Here is a 25,105-nt window from a genome sequence, read left to right as displayed (position 1 = left end):
CAGTTTTTTTTTTTTGTTTTTCTGGTGAATTATATAACTAACCAAACTGACACTCCTCAATGTTGTCATGGGCTCTAATGTTTCTATTGCCAAAATAGCAGAGTTGCGATTCAAATACGTTTTCTAATTTCGCTTGATCTTTGCGTGGCTTGTCACGTTGACGGAAATGTGTGAATTATATGAAAGAAGATGTTGAAGAAGGCGGAAGAAAATAACCAACAGTAAAGTTTTCACCATCAACACACACATTCATACATATATTCACAATTTAATTCGCTCTTAAATTAACGTTTAGGGTTTTTTGCGGTTGGGTTTTCTAAATCTTCAAGTCTACGTCAATTTTGTTGCTCATAGGTACCAACAGTCGATACAGTGCAATCATCACCATCAGCAGTCATGTCCGATAAGCAGTTTAAAAGTTCATCACTCTTCGTTTGTTGATTATATTGGATACCTTTTTCTGCTGGTTGTACTCTCTGCCGGCAATTTAAGCCGCTTAACGGCATCGTGTAATGCCTTAATTAAGACTTTACCCAAAATGCCTTGATGAATTGTTAAATGAAGCACAGAGTGGGCGTTTTAGGAGCTCGCCATATACTTAAATTTGTACATGAAATGATTACTATTCGTTAGGCTTATAATTGTAATTTTGGCAATTCGTGTTTATATTGCATGAGACAGCTATCATTACATTTATGCTGATTATATTACCATTAGCACGAATCATTTAGAACTTAAGGTTTGTTTCCAATTACCAATATTTTGGGGTGTCAAAGAGAATTAATGTTTTTGCTATTTATCAAGAATTTAGACACAATGAACCTTTTTTTTGTGTTAATTATAATTTATAGATGACAGAAAGAAAACAACGTTTTGAGTAATACTTTGAGGAATAATTGATTAATGGAGAATATGTAAAAAGAACTTTGTTTGTATTATAGAGTAGTTAGAACAATTAAAATGTTTCCAGCATCCCTTTAAACTAAACGGATAACAAATTCCATTCCAAATAATTCAGATATTTTAAGGAAATATTTAAAAAGGAATAATTGTGGTTTCTTCCTTAAAAGTAATTTAAGGCAAACAGTCAATCGAAATAGCACAATTTTCTTCATAGTTGCAATCTATAAGAGCAAATCAGTTACAAAGTTTTCTCATAAATTATATTTTCTTGACGGCATTGTTATGTCTTTTTGGTGTATTAAGCAATTTACATTCTTCAGCAAGTTTGATGCCTGAGGATTGCAATTTTAACACACGCTTGTGCATGTGTATGTGCTTGTAGTAAACACTTATATATATATTCAAATGCATTGCATGATTTTTCTATAAACTAAACCAACAAACTTCTCTTATTGACTCTCTGTATTGTAATGTTTTTGTAAGGCCAAATACTCTTTTGATCTCCCTAACTCTTAAGAGCTCTCTCTCCCTCTCTTTCGCTCTGCCTCCATTTCGCTCATCGTTGGCAGCATTTCTCCCAGCATTGACACTTACTGCGCTCGCGAAGCAATTTCAGTTTCGTTTATGACTTCGGCAAGGTAGGCAGCAAAATAATAGCAGCTGCTATAATACAACAACGTTTTTTTGTGGCAGGTTTTCGTTACACACACAAAAAACATAAAGTTAAATTATAAAGCAAATTACGTGTTGTTGTTGTTGAATCGATCGTCTTCGCTGCGTTGCCGTCGCTTCGTCAGTCCACGTTGTTGGCCCAAAACCTCGTGCCAAAGTGGAATCAAGTTAACAAAAAATTAAAAGAAAAAAACAGCTGTTTGCTTCCACAGCTGTCAGAAAAAGAAGAAGCAACGCCAATCGTACAATCGACTAACATGAAGTTCGTTGCCTAAGTCTTTTGTTTCTGTTTCTGCATCGAGTCAAGCGGGTAGGGTACGCGAAGCGCACGCGAATTTCTGAGTAAGAAAATCAAAAACGAAATAAACAAGATTGTTTACTACTAGCAAAAAGAAAAAAAAAACAAACCACAGAGCCGAAACCAGTTGTGCAACTACACAATTCGAATATTCAGCAACCATTGACTACTAGTAGTTCAGCAATTTGTGCAGTGGATACCAGTGCCGTGCCGGCGAACTCCGTTCCCTTTTTGTAAAACAAGCATATCAAAATGGCACCTAAGAAAGAGTCAACCTTGAGCCATCATCAGCAGCAGCAGCAACAGCAGCAGCCTGTTTTGGATTTCGAAAGGATAAAACGACATTTCAGCTGGTCGGATCCAAGTGCCATGTGAGTCAAAATTTACAATGTTTATGAGCGAAACAAAGCCAATGGAATCTACATATACAAACACGATGCTTAAAAAAAAAAAAAAAGAAAACACAAAAGTTGTTAACCAGCACAATCGATGAAAATCTTCTCTACCCACAATTATTAAAAGTTCGTTGCTTGAGTCTTTTGTTTTGCTGCCCATGGGCAAATCAACAAAAAGCGGTTGGCTTTGAGCGCCCAAGTCAAGAACTTTAATTTCCGTTTGTGAATCAATAGACCTTTTGATTTATGTTATATAACACAACTGCACGTGTTTTCAAGTCACCGATTTGGAATTATTTTTAGTTAATTGTTGTTGTTGGTTTTATTTCGGCAGTGAAATTTTTCACTGCCAAATGAATGAATAAATTAATTCGATTGAATGAACGGAATGAGCCAGAGAGCGAGTGAGAAAACAGTAATTTATTCAGAGGTATTTGCAGATTTTTTTTTTATAATAACGTGAATGACACTTTGATTGGGTAAAGATGACTTTACGCGTTTTTAAATCCATCAAGGATTCAATTTTCTAATCGTTTGACGCTTCGATGATCTCATACTTACTTGAATTAGCACTTATATAGTCAATGGATGGTCTGAATGACTCACATAAATTGCAACAATAAATATATATTTATTGTATATGTATGTACCTATAATATATATGTATGTACATATGAGTATTTCGCTTTTGGTCTGCACAAATTCCACGTCATGCTTATTAAGCGCTGTGTTTTAATTGCAACAAAAAGTGACAATTGAAATTTGCTTCTTTTTTATTGCAATTATATAAACAACACAAGAAAGAAAAAAAAAAAACAAATGTATGGCAAATAATGACACAATCGCTTAGGCACAGGTAAGACACCTTTGAAGAGAGAAGATTTTTTTTACACTGGATAAAAATAGAATCCAGGGTCGGCTCGTCGTTCCGTCAATCTGTATTTGTGCAAACGGCTGGCTGGCTTTCAGCACTTGAGTTTAACTAATTGCAAATTTCAATAATTTCACTAATAGAAACTGCCAAGCGCACCCTAATCACAATGAATAACACACAAATAATGAGTTTTCATGCGAATTAACGTCCATCATCAGCAGTCTCATTATCATCGCTCTTCTCTTCATAATCATCATAATCATCATCATTATCACTGTGAACATCGTTATCGCTGCTTGTATATGTAGTTATTAAACATCCGGCATAATGTGTGAAAAATACTTGGCCATAATTCAATACATTTGTGTAGATCAATCGAGTCTCGCAGTCTGGCTCTGTTTGCAATTAATTTATGCAACATGACATAATGTCAAACATCAACCACATGCTATGTATATCAAAGACGACCAAAAACCAAAACAAAAAACAAAAATGGCAAACGAAATCAAACTGATTTCTGATTGACTGTAGGTCGGGGCTTTGGCCAAGCCATTCGGCATTTTGTCTTTGTAATTTTTTTTTCTTTTTTTTTTTTTTAGTGGCATTTATTATACAATCCAAACAATCGGCTACGTCATTTCCGCATGAACTAGTTCGATATTATCTGCAAATCAGTTTCCTTTTGATTTTGAATTTAATTGAATTCGTTTTTCTGACAACAAAATTCTCTGCTATTGCTGGCGTGCCTTTAATTATTATTTTTATTTGCTGTTGTGTTACTTGGCCAACTGATTGCTGATTATTTGAATGCAAAACATGTCTGTTATAGTGGTTTGATTTTAGCACGCGTTTGATTTTTGAAATTCTAATTGCTATATAATTGAAATTCCAATGGCATGAAACCGTTTCCCAAAATGGAAACTAATTTCTAGCCTAAAGATTTAGTAGTAGTAGTTTGTGGCTATTGCAGCATATACTTCGTTGTGATTATTCTTTAAAAAAATGCTTACATTTTACTTGGTTTATTTAAGAATCTTTAATATTTATCTGTTTAACTACAACACCGAAATCCAGGGTTTTGACTATCCAAGGATGCAGTTAATGGATTACACAAAAAGCATTTTATTAAATTAAATATGATTTCTTGACTGCCTGTTTCTCTCTCCATAACTTCAAAACATATGTATATATGATATTTATCATTGAAATTAGGCAATAATTAGTATTTCTTCTTACCATCACAAATACCATATTTGGAAAAATTTTAATATTCAAAGATAATAAAAGCTCAGTCCAAATTAACGTTCCTTCACTTAGTATTTAAATAAAACCTAAAAAATGAGAGCTTTTGGTTTTATTTAGTGCGTTTCCACTGTAAAAGCTTTAAACTTATTTTTGAGAACTTTAAGCTAGGTTTTCACCCTGAGCTTGGTTCAAGCTCGATTCCAGCTTATGTCACAAAAAGCTGGATGGCTGATTATAAGCTGAGTGCTGTGAAACTTCAAGTTATTTCAGTCAGTGATAAAAAGCACATATTTACGCATTTCGCATGCCCCAAAAGACACTTTCAGGCAAAGCGCTGTTCGACCTGCTACTACTCTAATTGGCTCCAAAGATCAGACTCGTTGCTGCCTGGCGATATTAAAGTAAATTACGATTAATTTACTAATAATAATTGCACGAGTAACAATCAAGCGATAAGCTACTTAAGAAGCATTTCAGGGAAATGTTTCGGGTCATTTGTAGTCGAGTTGAACTCTATGACGCCCATTAGAGAGCATTAGGCTTAATAGATACATATTTATGTATATTCCGGATTGTGAGCTCACGGTTTTAGTGTTTTAGAAGGTCTTAGAAATGACTGCAAAATGATCGGACAAAGCCCCCGAAAATGATGTTAAGTGTCTGTAGTAAGGCCTGACAATAGAGGATTTATTTCCTGGTGGCTTTTGTAACCTTTTCTGACTAACTTTTCTCACAACGCACATAAAAGTCACCTTTTTTAAAAGTGTTAACACAATTTTGTTTTCTACATACAAACAAAAACGTTTTGCAAGAATATCACGTAGTTTTTACCCAGAATTTTCCATATCAGAGGGCCTGTCACATAAATTAACACCGATTGTTTAAGAAGTGCCTTTTCTTTTCATTTATTTTCATTTGTTTGCTTTGATGATGCATATCGGATGAGTTAATACTTTCTTTTGCAAAACTCCACAACGATTGCACGAAGCTCCCTTTATGCATTGTCTTACATTTGATATATGAAAAGGTTTGTTGTCTATTTGTTCATGGCATTAACAACAATTTGACTAGTTTGCCTGCTAATTGGCTTAAAATATAGTCGAAAAGGTGGGCCAACGAAAGATACATTGAGATATACATTTAAACACACACACACAGTCACACATATAGAAGAGGGCATTGCACAATATGCGGCCAATCAACTTGGCGAAAAAAAACAGAAAATCTGGCTCAAATGCCGTGCATTGTGTGCCAAAAATATTTTCCTTAGATAATTATAGGCGAATACCTAGATATACATATACATACGTATATATATGCAGTCTCTGAGCACGCTCGACTAGTCGGACATTTAGTTTTTCATTTCATTTTAGTTTCTGTTACTCATTTGGCAGTTTAGTTTAAAGAAGACCTTGACACATTTTGAAATGGAGTAAGGGTATATTAGTATATGTATATGTGGATATTGTATGCATCTTCATAAAAGACAAAAGCCAAAGCCCAATTTCAAATTCAAAAGAGAAAAAAAAAAAAAAATGGACCAACCGGACGAGACAAAAGCGATATAAAAATGATGGCAATTTCATTTGTTTCTTTTGAGCTGTATGAGTTTGGGTTTACGAGACGACAACGTCTTTTAATTGAAATTAATTTGTCTGCCTGCATTTGCAGCTCTTTTGCATTTGGCCAACAATTCAATTCAATTTAACTTGGCTCAGCCCTGGTCTGTCCGCACCAGACCAGACTTCGAATGTAAGCTGTAAGAATTGCATAATATTTGGCAAATAACATCAGCAACAACAGCAACAACTAGCACAACCGGACCGCGATTTTAAAACAACCAACAAAAGAGCTTTGCAATGCTGCGCAAGCTTTTCTTTCAGTTTGTGGTGGCAACTGCAATAAAATGAGCAAATATTGCAACTCGAGTGATGAGGGTAGAGAGTGAAATCAAACCAAACATTTAATTTACAACTTAAGTCTAAACCCCCTTTAACATAACTCTTTTGAGGGATATCAGCTTCCCTATTCAAATATATAAAGTGTTACGGCGTCAAATTATTTTCTAAAACGAAAAAAAATAGTTAAACCATCAAAGAAATAAATTAATTACATGAAATTTCATGTCTATATGAAATTGTAAAATATCATAAAAGAAATAGGTGATTAGGACACACAACAGAGACACACACAGTGCGAAAAGCGAATTTCAAGCGAAAGGGAAAATTTATTGTTTTCGTCTATTGTAAAATGCAATGCAATGGTTCAAATTTCAATTGTCGTTGCAATTAATTTAACGACTTGGAGCAACTTTTTCGTCGGCAATCTTTCACAGCTTCCCAGCGGCTCCCTCCACCACATCGAGACTTCCTCGTCGAAATGTGGCGACCTTGTGCCCGTTTTCAACACCACGAAACCAAAAATGAAATTGTCTGTGGCAGTATGAATGAATGAATGGGCATAAGCATTGGATAAAATAGTACGAATGGGAACGGCTAAAAACCTAAAGAGGCTTAGCCATAAACCAGATGTGGTAAAAACAAAAAAAAAATAACTACATACAATACTAAAACAAAAGCCGTAAAGGAAAGACGAAAATAGAGAGTAATGATGCCATGGCAAAAAGCAAAATGTTGTCAACCAATTTCTTTGATTGACTTGGCCAGTTGTCGTTGTTGTTGTTGCCTGCCTGCCTGCCTGCACTCTGCAAACGAGTCAATAAACTTATCCAAGGCAGTGCTCTGCCGAAGCTCAGTGACTTGCCAAAAAATAAGCAAACCTAAACGTTAGAGTTAGAAAAACTGCAAGCCAGTTAGTGTGTGTGTGTATTGGTGTCTAATGTTGTTGACTTAGGTGGTGGGCGTTACAACTTTTATGTTTTAATACAAACTAAAACAACAGTTACGAAATCTTGTGAAGGTCTTTACAACAGACTTGTGTCTGCGCATACAAAAAGACGAAATTAAACTAATATGCAGATATGAGAGCTGAGAGATTTTCTGTTAAATTAGCTGGAAACTCATGCTCATGACTCATAAGGGCCATTGCAAAATCTCTCTGACCAGTTCATGATGAAAAGTAGTAGGAGCCAAGTCAGGCACCGAAATCAGATTTCAGGGCCCATTAGCACGTTGTGGTTGGCTCTGCAACCCACAAAGAAAAAAAACAAAAACGATGTCAAGTGCAGCATTAAAAAAAAAAAAAAAAAAAGTGGAAATAATTTAAATATCTACGAGGATGTTTACATGCAAAATAATGCGTTTTATGCCAGACATTAAATCTGACAAGCATTGCCAGGGCACGCGGCTTATAAAATATATATATAAATATATTTAAAAGGAAGTTAAAACAGCAAATTGAGGCTTAAACAAAAAAAATATCGATTATTGTAGCTAGATAAGCGAGAAGGCTTACAGAAATTAAGTGTATAGTAAACCGACCTTGCCACTTAATTGATGATCAACAGATACAATAATGATATTAACAATGTTACTTAAAAACATTCCATTCATATCACACAGAGCATTTTTTTTCTTTCTTCTTTTTTGCGCGCACTGTCCCTTGTCCAACCATTTGTCAGCTATTTAAAATGTTAAAGCGCGTCTCGTTGCCAAATCCAATTTGATGGCACATTTGTCCAAAAAAAAAAAAAAATAAATAAATAAAAGAAAAAAGTAATCGACAGGGTGGGAGAAGGGGTAAACAACACCCACAGCTGTGGCTATCGGCTGACTAGCTGTGCATTTTCAATGTCATCATTGCGCAAATGCTTTTGGGATTTTTGATTCCCCTCTGTACCTTAGTTTACCTTGCCCTGCCCTTTGTTTACGCCCTTCTTGGAAACCTGTTAATTTATGGTCTGACATTGAAATTGTGCAATATTCAAACCAAACAGTCCAAATTCAAATTTGATTTTGGTTTATTGATTTTTCTAGCCATCGTCAAACCAACCACGTCTTGAAGTATTCTTTGCCACATTAATTATTACAATTAAATTGATTTTTTACCTTGACGAAACAGGCCCGGAAAGACAAAGAAAAAGAAAAAGAAAAAAAAAAGCTGAAGTCATTGATAGAAGCACGCATATTTGGCATTAAAAATGTATTAAATAAATTATGAATATTAGATTAATTTGTTGTGTCTTTAGCATTAGCCGTCATTGATGAACTTAAGTCTAGCTAAAAAAGTAAATCTTTGATGAACCAGGTGAATGTAAAAACTTTTGCAACTAGAAGAAGCTATCAATACCGGCCAAGTTCTCAAGGTCGAGTTGCATAAGCATGTGCAACGTCACAACAGCAGCGTCAATGTATTTACTGGAGAGAAAAAAACCCAACAACTTGGACCCTTTTTTTATAGTGATTCCCTCCTCTACCCAATCTTCCAACTTCAACGTAAACTCCGAAAACCCAAAGTCTGCGCTTTGAAGGTGAACGAGCTGAAGCTGAGTCTCTGACTTGAGCGCCAGGAGCGAAGCCAACAAACTCTGCTGCTCAGCAAACTTTAGCCAGACTACTCGAGCGCCTTCCAAAACCACTTTGACTCAAATGTTGAGTTGAGTGTATTTGCGGCATTTCGATGGCAACATACACAGGTGTTTTTAGTTCAGCTTTCAGTTGTGTTTCTGTCAGCAAGGTAGCCGCAAGTTCGAGTGTAAAATCGCGCATTTAAACACACACGTGCAAAAGTGCAATATCTACGCCATTTCTCTCTTTCTCTCTGTCACTCAGTTTTTGGATCTCACAGTGTCTCTCTCGGTTCGCCAGCGTATCTGTTGCTGACAAAGTGTAAAGTGCAAAACTAGCCAACAACGTTGGCAGCGACGTCAACGTCAACGCGTTCGCATTAAGCTTAACCGAAGTCAGACTTTTAGCTGGGCCATCGACTTGAAGTCAGTCTTGGTCGTACCTTACCGAGCAACGCACGTGTCTTTAAAGCTTGGTCTCGATTTACGGTTCGGTTGAAAAGTGATTTGGTGCGCCCCCCAGAAAACACCAACCCATTCAATTCTAAATCCCCTTTTCTATCATAAGCCTAAAGTGTTCATTAATTTACAGCAATTAAAAGTTGTAAAACCAAAGGAGATCATCTGGATATACCTATGTATATATAAATATAATATTAAGATCGAGTTCGTGTCTTAAGTCATTCATTGTGCGTTTATCCTAAACTCTATCATATACGGAGAGTTTCTTGTGAATTATATACATATAGTAACAACAACCACATCTCGACATCGATAATATTTTGCAAATATTTAAACAGTTCATCACTCCCATTGTAAGTGTAAATTTGCTCATTAAACAAAAGCCCCAAGATGCTGAGAATTTTTCTTTGCCTTTGTGTATTTTTGGAGTTTGTTGAGTTCAAAGCAAAAGGCAGGAGGATAGAAGGTATTTCAGCACCACTCAAGGGCCACCATGATGTAGGCAGGAAATCGGCAAATGGCAGGCAAATACACAGAGAAACAAATGCTTAAAAAGAATACACAAAAGAAAAATTATACACAAACAAATAGAAAAAGAGACACACGAACAAATACGAATATCTTTATTCTCTATTAAGAAAAAATAAAAAACAAATGGCTGCCGCTGTTGCCGTTTATTGTTACTTCAAAGTCGACAATTACTTTGTTAGCGAACTTCCATCATCTTCCACATCATCAATAACAAAAGTGATCGCTTCCCAGCCCCCCCACACACCATCATCATCATCATCATACATCCAACCCAACAGAAGGGGAAACGGGGCAAACCAACTGAATGACTACTGTTCATTTTGTGAAAATGTTCAAAAGTGTGCGCTTCGTGTTTGGCATACAAATTGATTGCCAAAACGTTGTTAGAATGCTCGAGAGGAGAAGCCCCAAGAGGCTCGCTTCGCCATTCAATTTTATATCATTTAAGGTTAATTCAACAGTGTTTTTCCTTTACACTAAAAAAACAGATATGGCCATTATTTAAGCTCATTAACCACATTTATCCATGAATGCATGGACTCTGGCTCTCTAAAATGTCATTAGGTGATGTCTGATATTATCGACATTGCACTTTACTGGTTGCACTTAGTTTAATTTCCATTTTACTGATTCGTTTTACTGCAAAACCAAAATGCCACGAGGAAAGTTCAGCAAGCTCAACACCCTAGAAATGTTTTATGAGTTACTTAATCATCCAAGATATTCTATATCCCTTATGAGGTAAAACCTATGACCATTTCATTTCCTTGTGGTTATATCTGACCTTAAGTACATCTAAGTATTACTTTCATCAGAAGCAGGCATTGTGGTCATGTATTAAATTTGTGTTTAAAAGTTGTAACGTCTCGAAACTGCGAGAGTTGATTTTAAAGTAGTAAATCTAGTTGGGGAAAAAAACGAGGACTCTGACTCGAGTGACCATGAAATGGTAACAATAATCACCACATATATTGGACATTTTATGGAGAGACCAAAATTATAGCTCTAAAGGTTTTATTCTGGAATTTTCATTGAAGAAGGGGTTTTTTTTGTAAAGCAATTTACTCTATGGCAATGAATAATACAATGTTACACCAATTGACTTTTCAATCAGTTAGATTTTAGTGGCTTATGAATAATTAAAATGTGCTTATATTTAGCAGGCAGTTAGTTAAAGCATTTATACTATCGGCTTAGATATTTTCCGATTTCCTTCGTCACACTATCGCACGCGCGCTTACACTTACACATACACAAACATCTAGAATGCATTTGCGCATAGAGAAGAGGTCAGCAACAGCCGGCATTGCATTCTAAAATATATATATGTATATATAACGACAGAACCGAACTAAGTTGTTAGTAAGTCAATCAGTTAGTCAGACAGTTAGCGCTGTTAGCCATGTTTTTGCTGTTGTTGGCACTTTCGAGCAAAGTTCAGCTTAATTAAGCGTTGTGACTTTTTCGCATTTTCATTGCACAAGCGCACACAGATACAGACATAGATATAATAACTGCATCAGCTGCTTGTATATAGCGTAAAATAAAAATAATAATAATATGGTACTTTTAGCTTTATACAATTGGTGCACTTAAAGACCTTCGCCGCAGGCCCTGAAATTTTGTTGTCAAGGTTGTCTTTCGACTCTCGCTATGTGCATTTCCGAACCGTGCAGCATTATAAGTTGGGTTTTTTTTTTTTTATTTATAAATATATGTATGTATCTTTTGTAAACTTGAACTGAAATGATTTTGACGTCAGTTTTTTTCTTTCGGTTTTTCTCTATATAACACAATCTTTATTGTCATCTTTCTCGCTCTGACTCTGTGCTACGCTTTGAGCAGAGTTCAAGGTGCTCTCACACACACACACACACACCTGAGGAAACCTTTTTAGCTGTATTTTTATCTGTATCTGTATACATCTAGGTAGAGATGTTTTGCCATAACTGCCGCGACATTTAATTAAAACCAAGGCGGTTGTTGTTATATTAACATAAAATGCTTTACATAAACACTAGCAAGAATTATAAACTAACTGATTATTGTCATTATTTAAATTGATTTGAAGTGCCATATATTTATCATTCCCGATTTCAAACTAGAATTTAACTTCACCAAGTTGGAGAGTGCAAAGCAAATATGTATTGCTTATTTTTCAATTTAATAACTTAATAATCAACACATATCTTATTCCGTTAGATTCTTAAACAAGTTCATAATAGTGAAATAACGTTGGACAATTTACGAGCCTAGCTAATAAATAATTAAAACAGACATTGGCGACATTTGTGCAGGTTCCCGACGACCTTTTAGTACTGGAATTTCCAACTGAAAAAGTCTAGCGAGACAAATTAGATTTGAAAAAAGTAATAATTATATTATAATTATCGACAATTGAACAACTTTAAGCAGGAATTGTAACTACATTCCATTTGCCACTGACTTAGTTCCAAATTGGAGGCAAAAGACTTCAACCAAAGATTTTCTAAAGATGGTCATTAAAGTATGTTTCGGGTTTTTTTTTTTTAGTTTGCGATGCAAAATGCAAGTGCGGGTGAAGGGGGCAGGCATTTTCCTCTTTTCAGAAAAGTCTAAAGACATGTGCTGCATGTTGCAGAACCAGTTGCTAGCCATGGCTCAACATCTTAACTGGTTTGCCATTTACAGTCCAGGCCGAAGAAGTTGCATTTGCAGCCACCGAAACTGTGTCGCATACATGGAAACAAAATGCACACACGGACACACAGACAAACACTTGCATTTACAATTATGTCATCGGAAAAGCCAGCCGATGAAAATGAAAACTTTAAAACCAAAAACCGAAGCAAAAAATCAAACCAAACCAGGCCTGACGAGATCGAAAGTAAAGTTTCATGCCAAGTTCCAATAACTTGGCAAACAGCCGCTCATTTGTTGGCCATTTTTATTTGTTTTGGCCAGGTAGTTCTAGTGCTTTGGCAGACCCTTTTGTGGAGGGGGGCCCGATTTAATGTGTGGCACATGTCTTTAATTTTTGTTTGTCTTACCATACAATTTTTGTCACGTATGACATCTGCATATAATAGACATTAAACCATAATGGGGTTTTCCTGTCTACAAAACAGACAAACACAGAGAGAGAGAGGGATAGAGAGGTAAATCTCTTTGCTTCCAGCCTAAAAGTCGTTCAGCTATTGCATTAAGATTGCCTCATTGAAATTTAAACTATATCTATTTTATAATTTTATGCATTGCGTGTGTTTCTATGTGTGTGTTTGTGAGCAACTCTAAACTGCTGCAGCTGCTTGAATTGTATGTATATGTATGTGTTTTTATGCTTAAGCGCTTTTTAGTTGATTGCTTAATATTTTTTTTGTTTTTTGTGCTTTGAAGCCAACTCGTTTACTTGTTTATTCTGCAAATTCATTGAACTGCTGCAGCCCAGTTGGCCAGTTATGTAAATGACTCATATAGGCAAAGCAGCTAACCAGATTGCAGTTGTAATGATGCACATACATATATGCATACACATTTGTGTATATGTGAAAAAGTTTCCGTTGCATTTGCCCGGAAAACAACTAGCTGACCTTGGCACGCAATAACAACAGCAACAATCACCTGTGACTTTTAAGAACTTTTATTAAGCCTATTTGGAGAGCATCCAAAGTAAACAAAAATTCCCAATTCCCTCCAATGTCAACTAGGTACATTTGCTTTTTAACTTAATTATCATTATCATTATGGTTGTTGTTGTTGTTTCATTTTAGAGCTGACTTAAGCAGCTTTTTTTGGTGAATGACAAAATGTTTAAAGCAGCAGAAAAATAATAATAACAATAATAAGGCTTTGCCCACCTCACATGACTTGGCATTAAGTCCAAAACACAACTATGCGCCACAGTAGTAAAAATAATATCACATTGATACAACAGAAAGAAAAAAACACACAAGAAATAAAAGAAACAATGATAACAATAACTGCTAGCAAATACCGCAAGGTGTTGATTGTATAATGGTTGGATCATTTAATTTTGATGAGGGCGCACATTCAATGCACTTGTCCGATCGTTTTAAATTGTGGCCCATCAACGCACAATTTCGAGAATACTTTTTACTTGGACTTCAAAACGACCAATGGCAATAGTAGGAAGAAGGCTTACTGGAAATTTTAGATTTAGAGAGTTAAAGTTGAGGCTTGTGCCTTGCCTTTGGGGAACTTTAAATAGTAGTAGATGGTTTTTAATCAAATTTATTGGAGACATTTGAAAGTATTATAAATTTGCCCGCATTAAATTTTATAGTCCAGTTGTATAATATTTGCGTGCCAATTGACCGGTTCCGGCATATATTCAGACTTTAGCAAAAGAATTCTTTTTAGAATCAGTTAATGATGTTTTTTCTCTATTCTATTGCCACAATGACACATTAAAAAAAAAAGTAATCAGTCACCTGAATAATAACCGTTTTTGTAAGCAGCTCAGAAATATTTCATTCGGTATTCTCATACAACATTCCTCGCAAAAACACAATCCTCTTATTTGGGCAATGCCCAAATGGTCAAAGTACAACATGACGTATGCGCAATAGTGTAGTTTGTGTGTATATACATACATATAATGTGTATGAAATGCCGTAAGCAACAATTACAAGCCGTTTATTGTGTGAGACAACTTGACAAACTCCAAAACCCCTAAAAACCGAAACTCCAGCATCAGGCGCGGGCAAATGCATAAATCAAATAATAATTTACGCTCAAACATGATTATTATTTATACATTTCAGCAATGTTGTGTGCATAAAACAGACATACAAAAGCCCGAAATCCACTTCACGTCCACTTGAGCATTGCAAAAGATTGGCTGCAGTTGCGTTTGGTTTTTGTTTTTTATATACCTCTATACAGTTTTTATAAGTTGTTTAATAGTTTGTTGGTCTTAAAAGTAAAAGTAACTAACATTTAAATAATAGCATATAAAACCAAACAAAAGGTAAACTTAGACCCAAAAAACACCCACCACAGGCAGAAACAGATCACGACCGCCAAACAAAATGCTGATATCAACGTAAGTAAATGAACACAACACACAAAAATCTTTCAAAATGAAAAAAAGACATAATAAATTGCAATCAAAATAGAGTGAAACAAAAGGGAGAGAAATAGTAAACATTGAAACAAAGCGCAAGCAATAGCGACTTCCAATTTTATTTATTTACGTGTATTTGTTGTTTTTTTTTTGACCCACTGATGTTGACCCACTTCAGACAGAGCCTCGCTAGCTCAGTTCAGTTGAGTCTGTCTATCAGTCATTGAAATTGTTTTTTGTCTTATGTTCGGTCGATCTTTCAGTTTGTTTCCTGCTGTCAACGCCTCTTTACATCTTGCTTTTTTACACTTGTCGCCCCATTAACATTGCATAATTCCAACGTTGATTTGACTTTTCCAACGTTTCGCCCTTTTGTGGCTTGTCTTTTAGCCATATTTTTTGTTTTTGTTTTATCTCTTTTTGCATATTTGCAAGCCCCAAAGCCAAGCCAGCCGACCGCATTTTTTAACAGGGCGAACAAGTTTGTAATTGTGTCAAATACCAAAAAAACAAGAAAAAAAAAAAACAAAAAGCTTCTTGCATAATCTCAACCTATATCGATTCATTTCTCATCATCGCAATGAAGCCATCTTGTCTACCTGCCTATCTTGCTTCCTCTTTGGGTCATAATTCAATTTAACTATTGGCAGTTTTTGCATTGTTTTATTTTTTTTTTTTTGTATATAGTATTTATGGCTTCCTGGTGGGCTTGTGGTATGTGAGCCATTTAAAGAATAGAATGCTCATAATTATATGCCAAATTGAGAAAAGGCAAAACAAAATGTTAATAATACAATACAATTGACAACAAAAGTAAATTACAAGGCATTTGCATCTTCCGTGTCTCTCTCTCGGCATGGAAATGGTTAAATGATGTTTTGCTTATCAAGTATTTTCGACTGGGATTCCCAGACAGAAGAACTTATTTCACATTCTTTGAGCCTCGTATACAACTTGTTTATAATTCAACTCATTACTTTGCCATTTAGGCGTGGCAGATCGAGAGCGAGTGAGAGAGAGAGATGGCATTGGTGGAGACCCTGTTTATAAGTATTGCATGCTTTTTGTCATAACTCGATTATATATCATTAGCCGGCTCAATCATCAGTTAAATCGAAGCACGAAATGTGCACAGGGCAATTGCATTATCCACCTAACCTTTCAGGAGCACTCAAAGCCGCTATTTGCATCCGTCTTATATAAGTTTCTAGAGCTAACTGACGTCATAGAAAGTAAAAAATAATTTTGTTTTGTTTTTTTGCACAATTTTTATAAGCAATGTCTTTGAGTGACCTCATTAGCAGTGGGAGTTTTCTTTGTTTTAGTGTGTTTGCTAGCAACAAAACCCTATTTATTTACATGCTAAAGTCCATAAATTTCACACTTGCAAGTGCCAAACGGTGCAAAGTGCAAAAAAAATTTATGAAATGTGTCAGCTATTGTAGATACATACATATTCTCGAAAGCGTCAACCCTCAATAATATTTAACAAAACAACAGGGGAAACGTTTTATAAAGAGGCAGGAAATGACAAAGATTACAAGAATTTCAAGTTACATAATTCAGTCAACAATAAAAAGCTAAATATGAATGTCCATTTCTCAAGCCTCTCAACAAGGCATGCATAAACTGATTTAGATTCCCAGACCATGTTCAATCCATGTCAGAGTGAGTGTCATCCCATAGATGTGGCAAGCCCATTATAATTTGCTATGTAGATGCCGTAGCTGGTATCGCCCAGCATGATTATCAATGTAGGCATTCCGTTTAACTGGCATTTGTATGTCGAAGTATTTATCATGTATATTCACTCCCGCACCACAGTTCAATCAATGGGCACATCGCACAGCATGCATGCATGCATCCATGTCTAAATGGCGCTCTAATAGTTAATTAAATTATCAATAAGCATACATAAATACACTGGGTAAACACAATCACACACACGCACACTAACAAAATGCTCAAATTTCCAGCCATAAATGTCAAGCGCACCCAAAAAGACGAGAAATAAACAACCAAAAAACTTGGCTTGTCATTATAAAAAACTACTTGGCCTGACCTTGTCCATTGTTGACTGTGCTCACACATACACACGCAAACAGAAACAGAAATTTACGCAACTTGCGATTGTATTTGCTGCTTGCTTGTGACTAAGTAACTCCCCTGAGCAACAATACGCAAATCGAAAGACTCAGGCAACGAACTTGAACAACATTTCGTCAGAAAGTTATTGCCGCCGCTGCTGCTGTTGTTGTTGTTGTCTCTGTTGTTGGCAGTATCGTTGTTGCAGCACCAACAGCATGACATTTCTAAATGCGTTTCATATTGAGAATTGATTTAAGCAAACGTCAACCTAAAAATGTCGTCAAATGGGTTTGGCAGGGAAATCGAGCAGCTGTCGTCGCTGTTGTCGTCTCGATCGCATTATGCAAATATTTGATAGGCCGCATAATGAAGCTACTTCATTTTCATTTTGAGGATGTTTGCTAGGCACTCGATCATTGGGCAACCATCAGCAATCATGCAGCAATCACCAATCACCCCACCACCGTCCCCCGTCACAAATCAGTCTTGTGCCTCGATATAAAAAATGCAAATATTTATTCCCATTTGAATTGAAATTTTTGATTTAACGAGCAGGCAAAAAGGCAACGCAATCGATTAGCAAAAACACAAAATAGAGAAAACGTAAAGAGAAGCAGAGAATAAAAGACTGAGAGATAAAAACCGAAACCAAAGCCAAAATGTTTTTTGAAAGCAACAACGTTAAACTGCGCTCAATCAATGACCTTGAACTAGATTCCCCATACAACAAAGTTTGTTTTTTTCGGCTTTATTTTTCGTTTCTCGTTTCTCTTGTTTGCTTGTAGCACAAAATATTGTTAATGATATATGCATGTAAAAGATCCACAAAATAGTATATTAAGTAGATATGTAAAGAGGTGTAAATGTGAAATGATTAATTACTTTCTTTTGCCAATGTCAAATTAAGTAGGTGTATGTACTCATGTAATTATATGTGAATAGCTAACTAACCTTGACCCAAATGCAATTTCGCTAGCCCATTTTGGAGCCCCTAGGGGCAGGTGAGAGGCATTCTGCACAATTAGTGCAGTGCAAGCAAAAATTGCATTGCATAATGGGCAAGGCAAGTGTAAAATACATTTTGCATATATTTACTTTATAGCTGAACGACTTGAGAGCCGCGTACGTTAAGCAATCATATACAGACCAGGCCCAGACCAGGCCAACAACTTTATTTCGCACAGCGAGCATTCACTTTGTCCACATCTAGTCTTGGACACAGACTGACCAAGTGCCCAATAGCAAAAAAAAAAAAAAAAAAAAAAAAGAAAAGAAAAAAGCTTTGGCAAAACGAAAAAACGAAGAAAAATAGACATACAAAAATCAAATCCATTGAGTAAGAGACGAGTACACGCGTTTGAGTCAGTGAGTGAGTGTTGGTGTCTGTATTGGACAAACTATAACTATTATTTAAAAAGAAAAGTGTTGTTGTTTCTCAGTTCGGGTTTTTATTTTTGCAATGTGCCGCTGACATAGTTTTCTTCAATGCGAAGCCGTAGCCAATGAAGCAAAGTGATTCAAGTTTTTATATTGAGCGTTATGCAAATGCGTCGACAGCAGGAAGCAAAGTCAAATGAAATTCTAAGGCTTAAACTAACTTGACTTGGGTAACAAAGTAAAAACCAGTTTAAAAGCAACAAATACATACCATTTGGTCTAGAAATTCATACCAAAGGTGACCCGGTAACAATTAGTTCAATAATTATTGGTGCTGCAATAGATTAGAATTATTAATGATTATTAATTTACCTGAAAATTGCAAGAGAGTTTGTAAATGTTATATTTTTTATTCATTCATTAAATATAAATCAAGCGATTAACCAGTTTTTAATGAATCAAATAAGTTGAGAAAATGAAAAGTAAAATATTAGTCATTATACAAAAAAATATCTAAAGAAGAGCATAAACTATTGCTAAAAAATATATTCTATAAAGCATTATATACACTGATTGTGAGAAATAGTTTATTTTAAATTTAATATGAGCTTGAATATTATATGAAAAACCTTAAAAAATTGCTCAATATCACAATGAGTCTACAAAAGGTAAGAAAAAGTGGTTAATGACCGGAAAAGTAGGCAGTAATAATAGTCGATTAGTCGTCAAAATCAGCCTTGAAGTGTCAGATGACATAATTAAGAACAGAGTGTTGAATATAAATCAGCACAAGACATATAAAAAGTGCGCTTGTATATGAAGACTTGTTTTATAAAGTATTTTAATTTAATAGCAATTAAACTTTTGCATTTATTGATGTTTCTTTTATTTTTGTTCGATTGCAGCATATCCACAGATTCCGTTATGACGGCCACAAACAACGATGGTGGCACACACGATTCGAATGCAATGGCCACTTGGGGCGCCCCAGCAGCCGGACCACGTAACACACAGGCAGCTGTCTCAGTGCGACATGCGTTCAAAGCCTATGGCAAAAAGAAGAATGCCAATCAGGTGTTAAACAATCTCAATATGACAGTGCCCAAGGGAACAATGTAAGTTGAGTTATCAAATGAAAATAAAAATTACAAAAAAAAGTGAAATGCTTGGCTTTAAGATTGCCGTTTCAATTAGCAGATAAATCAAATAGAAACGAAATAGCGAAAGTATCTATATAGTGTAAATAATTAACACATCACAAAAACTATATATGCACACACACGCACACACACACATATATACCTACATACAAAGATTCGAGTAGGTAAATTGGAGATCAGTTAGTGAGGAATGATTGGGCAATGTTAAAGCTAAACGATTTCCTCTACTTGAGGTCAGTTGATTGCGCTACGCTCGACTTTAATTGCGGCAATTACAAAAATCTAGTTTTAGTCTCAGTTATAGTCTCTTGGTACATACAAAAGTAAATACAAAACAACATTTTTGCATTATAATTTAAACCGTCTGACGAGGGTCGCATAAGCAGTTCCTCCTTAATTTTCTACTGACGTCAATGAGAGATTCAATATGTAATTAAACATTTGGTTAATTAAAATGCAAGACATATTGCCTTCACTTGCGATATTTATAAATATGCTTGACGAATTATTTGCTTAATTTGATATTTCAAATGGCAAAGAAACAATTAATGAGCCTCATTTTATCTCTCTTATCGTAGAGCTTTTGCTTTTTAATGGTTTTTCTAGATTTGTTGGCAGACATTTTCGTTTTAAGAGGCCATAACGAAATCGTAAATCATTTAATTTTGTTTGTCTTCCTTATAATTAATGCGCAATAAACAGAAACCAAAACAACAAAAAAAGAAACAACATAGTATCGTTCCAGTTCCAGTAATTAAGTTCCATCATCACTTGCAATAATCTTGACCTGGCTAAGTCAGGCTTTGGTTTAAAAACAAATTTCGATACGTTCTGCAGTGACCTAGGTCAGTAGTTATCATCAAGTCAATGACCAGTTTTCAGTTTCAAAGTCGCTGTCGTTGTCTCAATTAAAAGACCGCGACTTAAAACTCAGAAATTTGAATTTTTGTCGAGTCGACTGTTTCGGGCATGGGCAATATCAAATTTTGTTAAATTGGTTAAATGCCGCAGCGTGTTAATTATAATAATAAATCCAATAACAGACCAAAACGTGCGACCTACGTGCTGCAACATTTTATTTTGTCAAAGGCCGGAGTAAACGAAAATAGACGACAACAGCAACAACAACGATATAATAACGAAGCGTTAATAACTATGATCATAATGATAATGATCATCATGATGATGATGATAGTGAGTGGCTCCATAAAGAGGTGGAGTCGTGTTGCGGCATTTGATAGCTGAATGCGAAAATATTTCTTACTTTTCAAGGTGAACATTTCGAAATAATTCAACTTGAACTGTCGAAATTAACATTGACATCGTCGCTGGCATACACGAAACATAAGTCTACATATCTATTTATTAGGGAGGAGTTTATTTTGACAAAGAAAGCCGATAGCTTAAAACGGTTTAGAAGGTTTTGGAAATCTGTTGTTACTCGTTCTCGTCATGGTTCGTTTGATGGTCTAATGAAAGGTGTTTAACCTCTCTCTATCTTTCTTTTGATCGCTAGTTATGGTCTTTTGGGTGCCTCCGGTTGTGGTAAGACCACACTGCTTTCCTGCATTGTGGGACGTCGTTATTTGGATTCAGGAGAAATTTTTGTGCTCGGCGGAAAACCCGGCACTCGAGGATCTGGTGTGCCTGGCAAACGAGTAGGCTATATGCCCCAGGAGATTGCCCTATATGGCGAGTTTTCCATTCAAGAGACCATGATGTATTTTGGCTGGATATTTGGCATGGAAACCAAAGAGATATTGGAACGTTTGCAATTTTTGCTTAATTTCCTGGACTTGCCGTCCGAGAAGCGTTTGGTAAAGAATCTCAGCGGTGGTCAGCAGCGTCGTGTAAGTTTCGCCGTTGCTCTGATGCATGATCCCGAGCTACTCATTCTCGATGAGCCAACTGTGGGTGTGGATCCTCTATTGCGTCAAAGCATCTGGAATCATTTGGTTCACATTACCAAGGCCGGACAGAAGACAGTGATCATAACTACACATTATATTGAAGAAGCGCGACAAGCTCATACGGTGAGTGGTCTAAAAGAACAGCGAATTCATAGTTTTTAATTTATCTCTTGTCACGCAGATTGGCCTTATGCGTTCCGGACACTTGCTGGCCGAGGAATCGCCCAGCGTTTTGTTAACCATGTACAAGTGCATTAGCCTCGAGGAGGTGTTCCTCAAGCTCTCACGTATCCAGAGCCAAAAGGGTGATGTCACCCATGTGAACTTCAGGTAAGCCTCTCTAGCATGCTCCGTGTGGCTAATCCATTGATCTGTTAGACCCATCTGACCACCAAAACCTATTGATCTTCTCTCATATGGCACTCGCATGCTTGCAATTTCTGTTTTCACCATCTATATCCATCTATGTGTGTGTGTTTGTGTCTCGTGTTTGTTCTGGGAACAGTAACAACATCTCATTGCATGCCATGGCATTCGGCAGTAAAATGGACAAGCCAAGTTCCAGCCAGGAAGGCGGTGTCGTTGGCCTTAATTTCCACCAGAGCAAGGAGGTGTTGATCAACGACAGCAATGGATCAATTTACACGGTTTGTTTGTTACCTATTCCTTATGGAATTCCATCACATAATATATGGTCATATGCTTTTTTTAGTTAAACCAAGAACCGTATAGTCCACCGCCATCAAAACGTAATAACAATCCCAATGACGAAGAGAGTTGTCAAGATTGTTATGCCAGTCTCTGCAAGGTTACGTCCAAAGGAAAGATTCGTGCCCTATTGACCAAGAATATGTTGCGCATGTGGCGAAATGTTGGCGTGATGCTATTTATCTTTGCCTTGCCCGTGATGCAGGTTATACTCTTCTGTTTGGCCATAGGACGCGATCCACAAGGCCTTAATCTGGCTATAGTTAATGGAGAAATGAACGATACGGTAAGTTACATCAATTTTCCCGTCAACCTTGATAAGTATATGCTCAAAAAAAATATTGATATTTCATAGGAAACTTGCTTTTGGGAGGATGGTTGCCACTTTGCCAATTTGGGTTGTCGCTATCTCAATCATCTCAATACAACGGTGGTGAAAACGTATTATGAGGACATAGAAGATGCGAAAGCGGCAGTAAGGCGCGGCGATGCATGGGGAGCTCTATATATAACAGAGAATTTCACCGATGCCTTTACTGCTCGTGCTGCTCTGGGTCGCGACTCTGATGACGAAACATTGGAACAGTCTGAGGTCAAGGTCTGGCTGGATATGTCAAATCAACAGATTGGCGTCATGTTGAACCGTGACATCCAATTGGCTTATCGTGACTTTGCCATGGGTCTGCTTGGTCAGTGTGGCAATAATCCCAAATTGGGCGATGTCCCTATTCAGTTCAGAGATCCCATATACGGCACCATGAATCCCTCTTTCACTGATTTCGTAGCACCTGGCGTTATCTTGACGTAAGTACAATTCATTTCGTGACAGGCAAAACAAATCGTTAATCTTCTCGTTTATAGCATTGTGTTCTTTTTGGCTGTGGCTTTGACGTCATCGGCACTTATTATTGAACGTACCGAGGTAAATAATTAAGTTAATTCAGAAAGTGAAACGTCTTTTTATTCAATATTGATATTTGCAGGGTTTATTGGACCGTTCTTGGGTTGCAGGCGTCTCGCCGGGCGAAATTCTCTTCTCGCATGTCATTACCCAGTTTGTGGTCATGTGTGGCCAGACCACTTTGGTGCTCATCTTCATGCTGGTTGTCTTCGGAGTGACCAACAATGGCGATCTGTTTTGGGTTATTGTACTGACACTGCTGCAAGGAATGTGTGGCATGTGCTTTGGTTTCCTCATCTCCTCTGTCTGTGAGCTGGAACGTAATGCTATACAATTGGCATTGGGCTCCTTCTATCCCACACTTTTGCTGTCTGGTGTTATTTGGCCTATTGAAGGCATGCCAGTGGTGCTAAGGTAAATTATTCACTTAAATAAACTAAATTGAAAGTGTTCTAACTGTTTCTCTCTCTCCTTCTCTCTCTCTCTCTTTATAGATACATTTCACTGTGTCTGCCCTTAACATTGGCCACCTCATCGCTGCGTTCGATATTGACACGTGGCTGGGCGATATATGAATCTGATGTTTATATTGGTTACCTGAGCACGCTCTCTTGGATTTTGGGCTTCCTCATACTGACGTTGCTTGTGTTACGCGCGAAACGCGGCTAATGTTCAAAGAGGGACCATAATTCTAGATACATAGTATAGTTTTGAGTTTAGTCGTCATCGTCGTCCTCGTCGTCCCTTTCTAGTTCATAAGATGCCTAAGGTCCTATCAACTTTTCAGTTTCCCTCTCCTCTGAAATACCTGTTTCTTCACTCTCCTTTTTCTCTCTCTATATATATATATATATATCTACTATATCTGCCCAGAAACGTCATAAATTATTTAAGCACACATGCACCAACTTCTTCCTCTTCTTTCTGTTACTTTCTTTGAAACTATTCAATAATTTAGGATTTTGCACATTTTTATAGTATAATTTGTAAGGTTTAGGTACTTAAATGAATTGTTGTAAATATCTTAGATGATCACAAATCAAACAAAACAAAAGTTAATACCGTGACGCAACAAACCGTCCATTATTTGCAATTCAATTTTCACGACCTTATTTTTTATTCAACAAAAAAAAAAAAAAGAGAAAAGAAAAAAACGGGCAAACTAATTTTATATATTTTCAATGGACTGTGATTGTGTTTTTTTTTATATAAATATATATTTCACATACCTAAAAAAGCAAAAAACACAAAAAAAAAAAAAAAACAAACAAACAACAGAAATAATGCAAACAAAAAAAGGAACAATGGTGGGTTTTGTTAATAACATTTTAAGTAGTTTAAAACATTTTTTGTATGGGTTTAAGTTTTTCTAAGTTAAAACGTAATTAAATACAAAAATTTACACTACACTGAGGTATGTGAAAACCGAATCATTACGATTTCACAACGAACAAATCAAATCAATGAAAATGAAATAAACAACGAACAATTAAAGCAACTTGTTAGCTTAAGACAAAAAAAATCAATAAATATGTGACCACAATTCTATGGTTAAATCAACATATCGAATAAAACGTGAATAAAATAATATATATAAATGTTTAAATTTAGTTTCTTTCGTTACCAATCACAAACCCGCCAATGTTTTGAATTCTTCAAAACTATCGATAGGCATTTGTGGCTAGCAAGCTGAACCAAGTAAACAGTATTAAACCAGAAGCAAATGCAGTAAAATATGTAGTCACCAATTATGTATAACAAATAATATTTTCATTTTTTAATGTTTAGTTTCTGTAAATTCTTTATGTAACTATTTTATCTTACCGAGGAGCGCCAAAAATTTAAATATTTTCTTGACTATCGATAGCAAAAGGTTGATATCGGACTCAAGCATTTCCAGTCACAGAAACATAAACTGGTTCTATTTAAATTGATAATAAATTGCTAGCCGAAAAAGGACCAAATATATTTTGATAAAGTTTTAGTACATAAGGCAATGCTTCGCAAAGATCCTTTAAGGCATAATTGCATTTTCAGTACAAAAACACAGA

At 36.1% G+C, this 25,105-nt stretch overlaps 1 protein-coding gene and 1 long non-coding RNA gene across 7 annotated transcripts in view; one reads left to right on the top strand and one right to left on the bottom strand.

The window, feature by feature from the left end:
- LOC137584289 (uncharacterized) overlaps positions 1-25,105 on the bottom strand; it is a 69,280-nt gene that overhangs the window by 5,136 nt on the left and 39,039 nt on the right. Inside the window, exon 2 of the long non-coding RNA XR_011033475.1 lies at positions 18,647-18,709. This is a non-coding gene — a long non-coding RNA (uncharacterized lncRNA). The remainder of the gene's footprint in view (positions 1-18,646; positions 18,710-25,105) is intronic.
- Positions 1,545-24,660, top strand: snu (snustorr). 6 transcript variants are annotated; one of them, XM_068299611.1, is made up of 11 exons: positions 9,025-9,667; positions 14,609-14,889; positions 19,281-19,490; positions 21,052-21,568; positions 21,627-21,775; positions 21,987-22,092; positions 22,158-22,439; positions 22,509-22,957; positions 23,015-23,075; positions 23,137-23,468; positions 23,549-24,660. In XM_068299611.1, the coding sequence occupies exons 2-11, from the start codon at positions 14,876-14,878 to the stop codon at positions 23,721-23,723; spliced, it is 2,295 nt and encodes a 764-aa protein (XP_068155712.1). In that variant the 5' UTR covers positions 9,025-9,667; positions 14,609-14,875; the 3' UTR covers positions 23,724-24,660. The 6 variants fall into 6 exon arrangements, with proteins under 6 accessions (XP_068155708.1, XP_068155707.1, XP_068155710.1 ...); XM_068299608.1 differs by having other exon boundaries at positions 21,951-22,092; XM_068299607.1 differs by lacking the exons at positions 9,025-9,667; positions 14,609-14,889 and adding an exon at positions 1,545-2,244.

This window comes from Drosophila tropicalis, unplaced genomic scaffold, assembly GCF_018151085.1.
Source record: "Drosophila tropicalis isolate 14030-0801.00 unplaced genomic scaffold, ASM1815108v1 contig_878, whole genome shotgun sequence".
Lineage (NCBI taxonomy): Eukaryota > Metazoa > Arthropoda > Insecta > Diptera > Drosophilidae > Drosophila > Drosophila tropicalis.
Note: the sequence above shows the minus strand (reverse complement) of the source record. Positions and strands in the feature narration are given on the sequence as shown.

What these genes read in the sequence shown, in the direction of transcription:
- snu (XM_068299606.1), top strand. Translation starts at nt 2,126, where the DNA reads ATGGCACCTAAGAAAGAGTCAACCTTGAGCCATCATCAGCAGCAGCAG. An exon ending in AAGCGCGACAAGCTCATACG is followed by an intron (nt 21,569 to 21,626) that starts GTGAGTGGTCTA and finishes CTTGTCACGCAG; the next exon opens with ATTGGCCTTATGCGTTCCGG. An exon ending in GTCACCCATGTGAACTTCAG is followed by an intron (nt 21,776 to 21,950) that starts GTAAGCCTCTCT and finishes TTCTGGGAACAG; the next exon opens with TAACAACATCTCATTGCATG.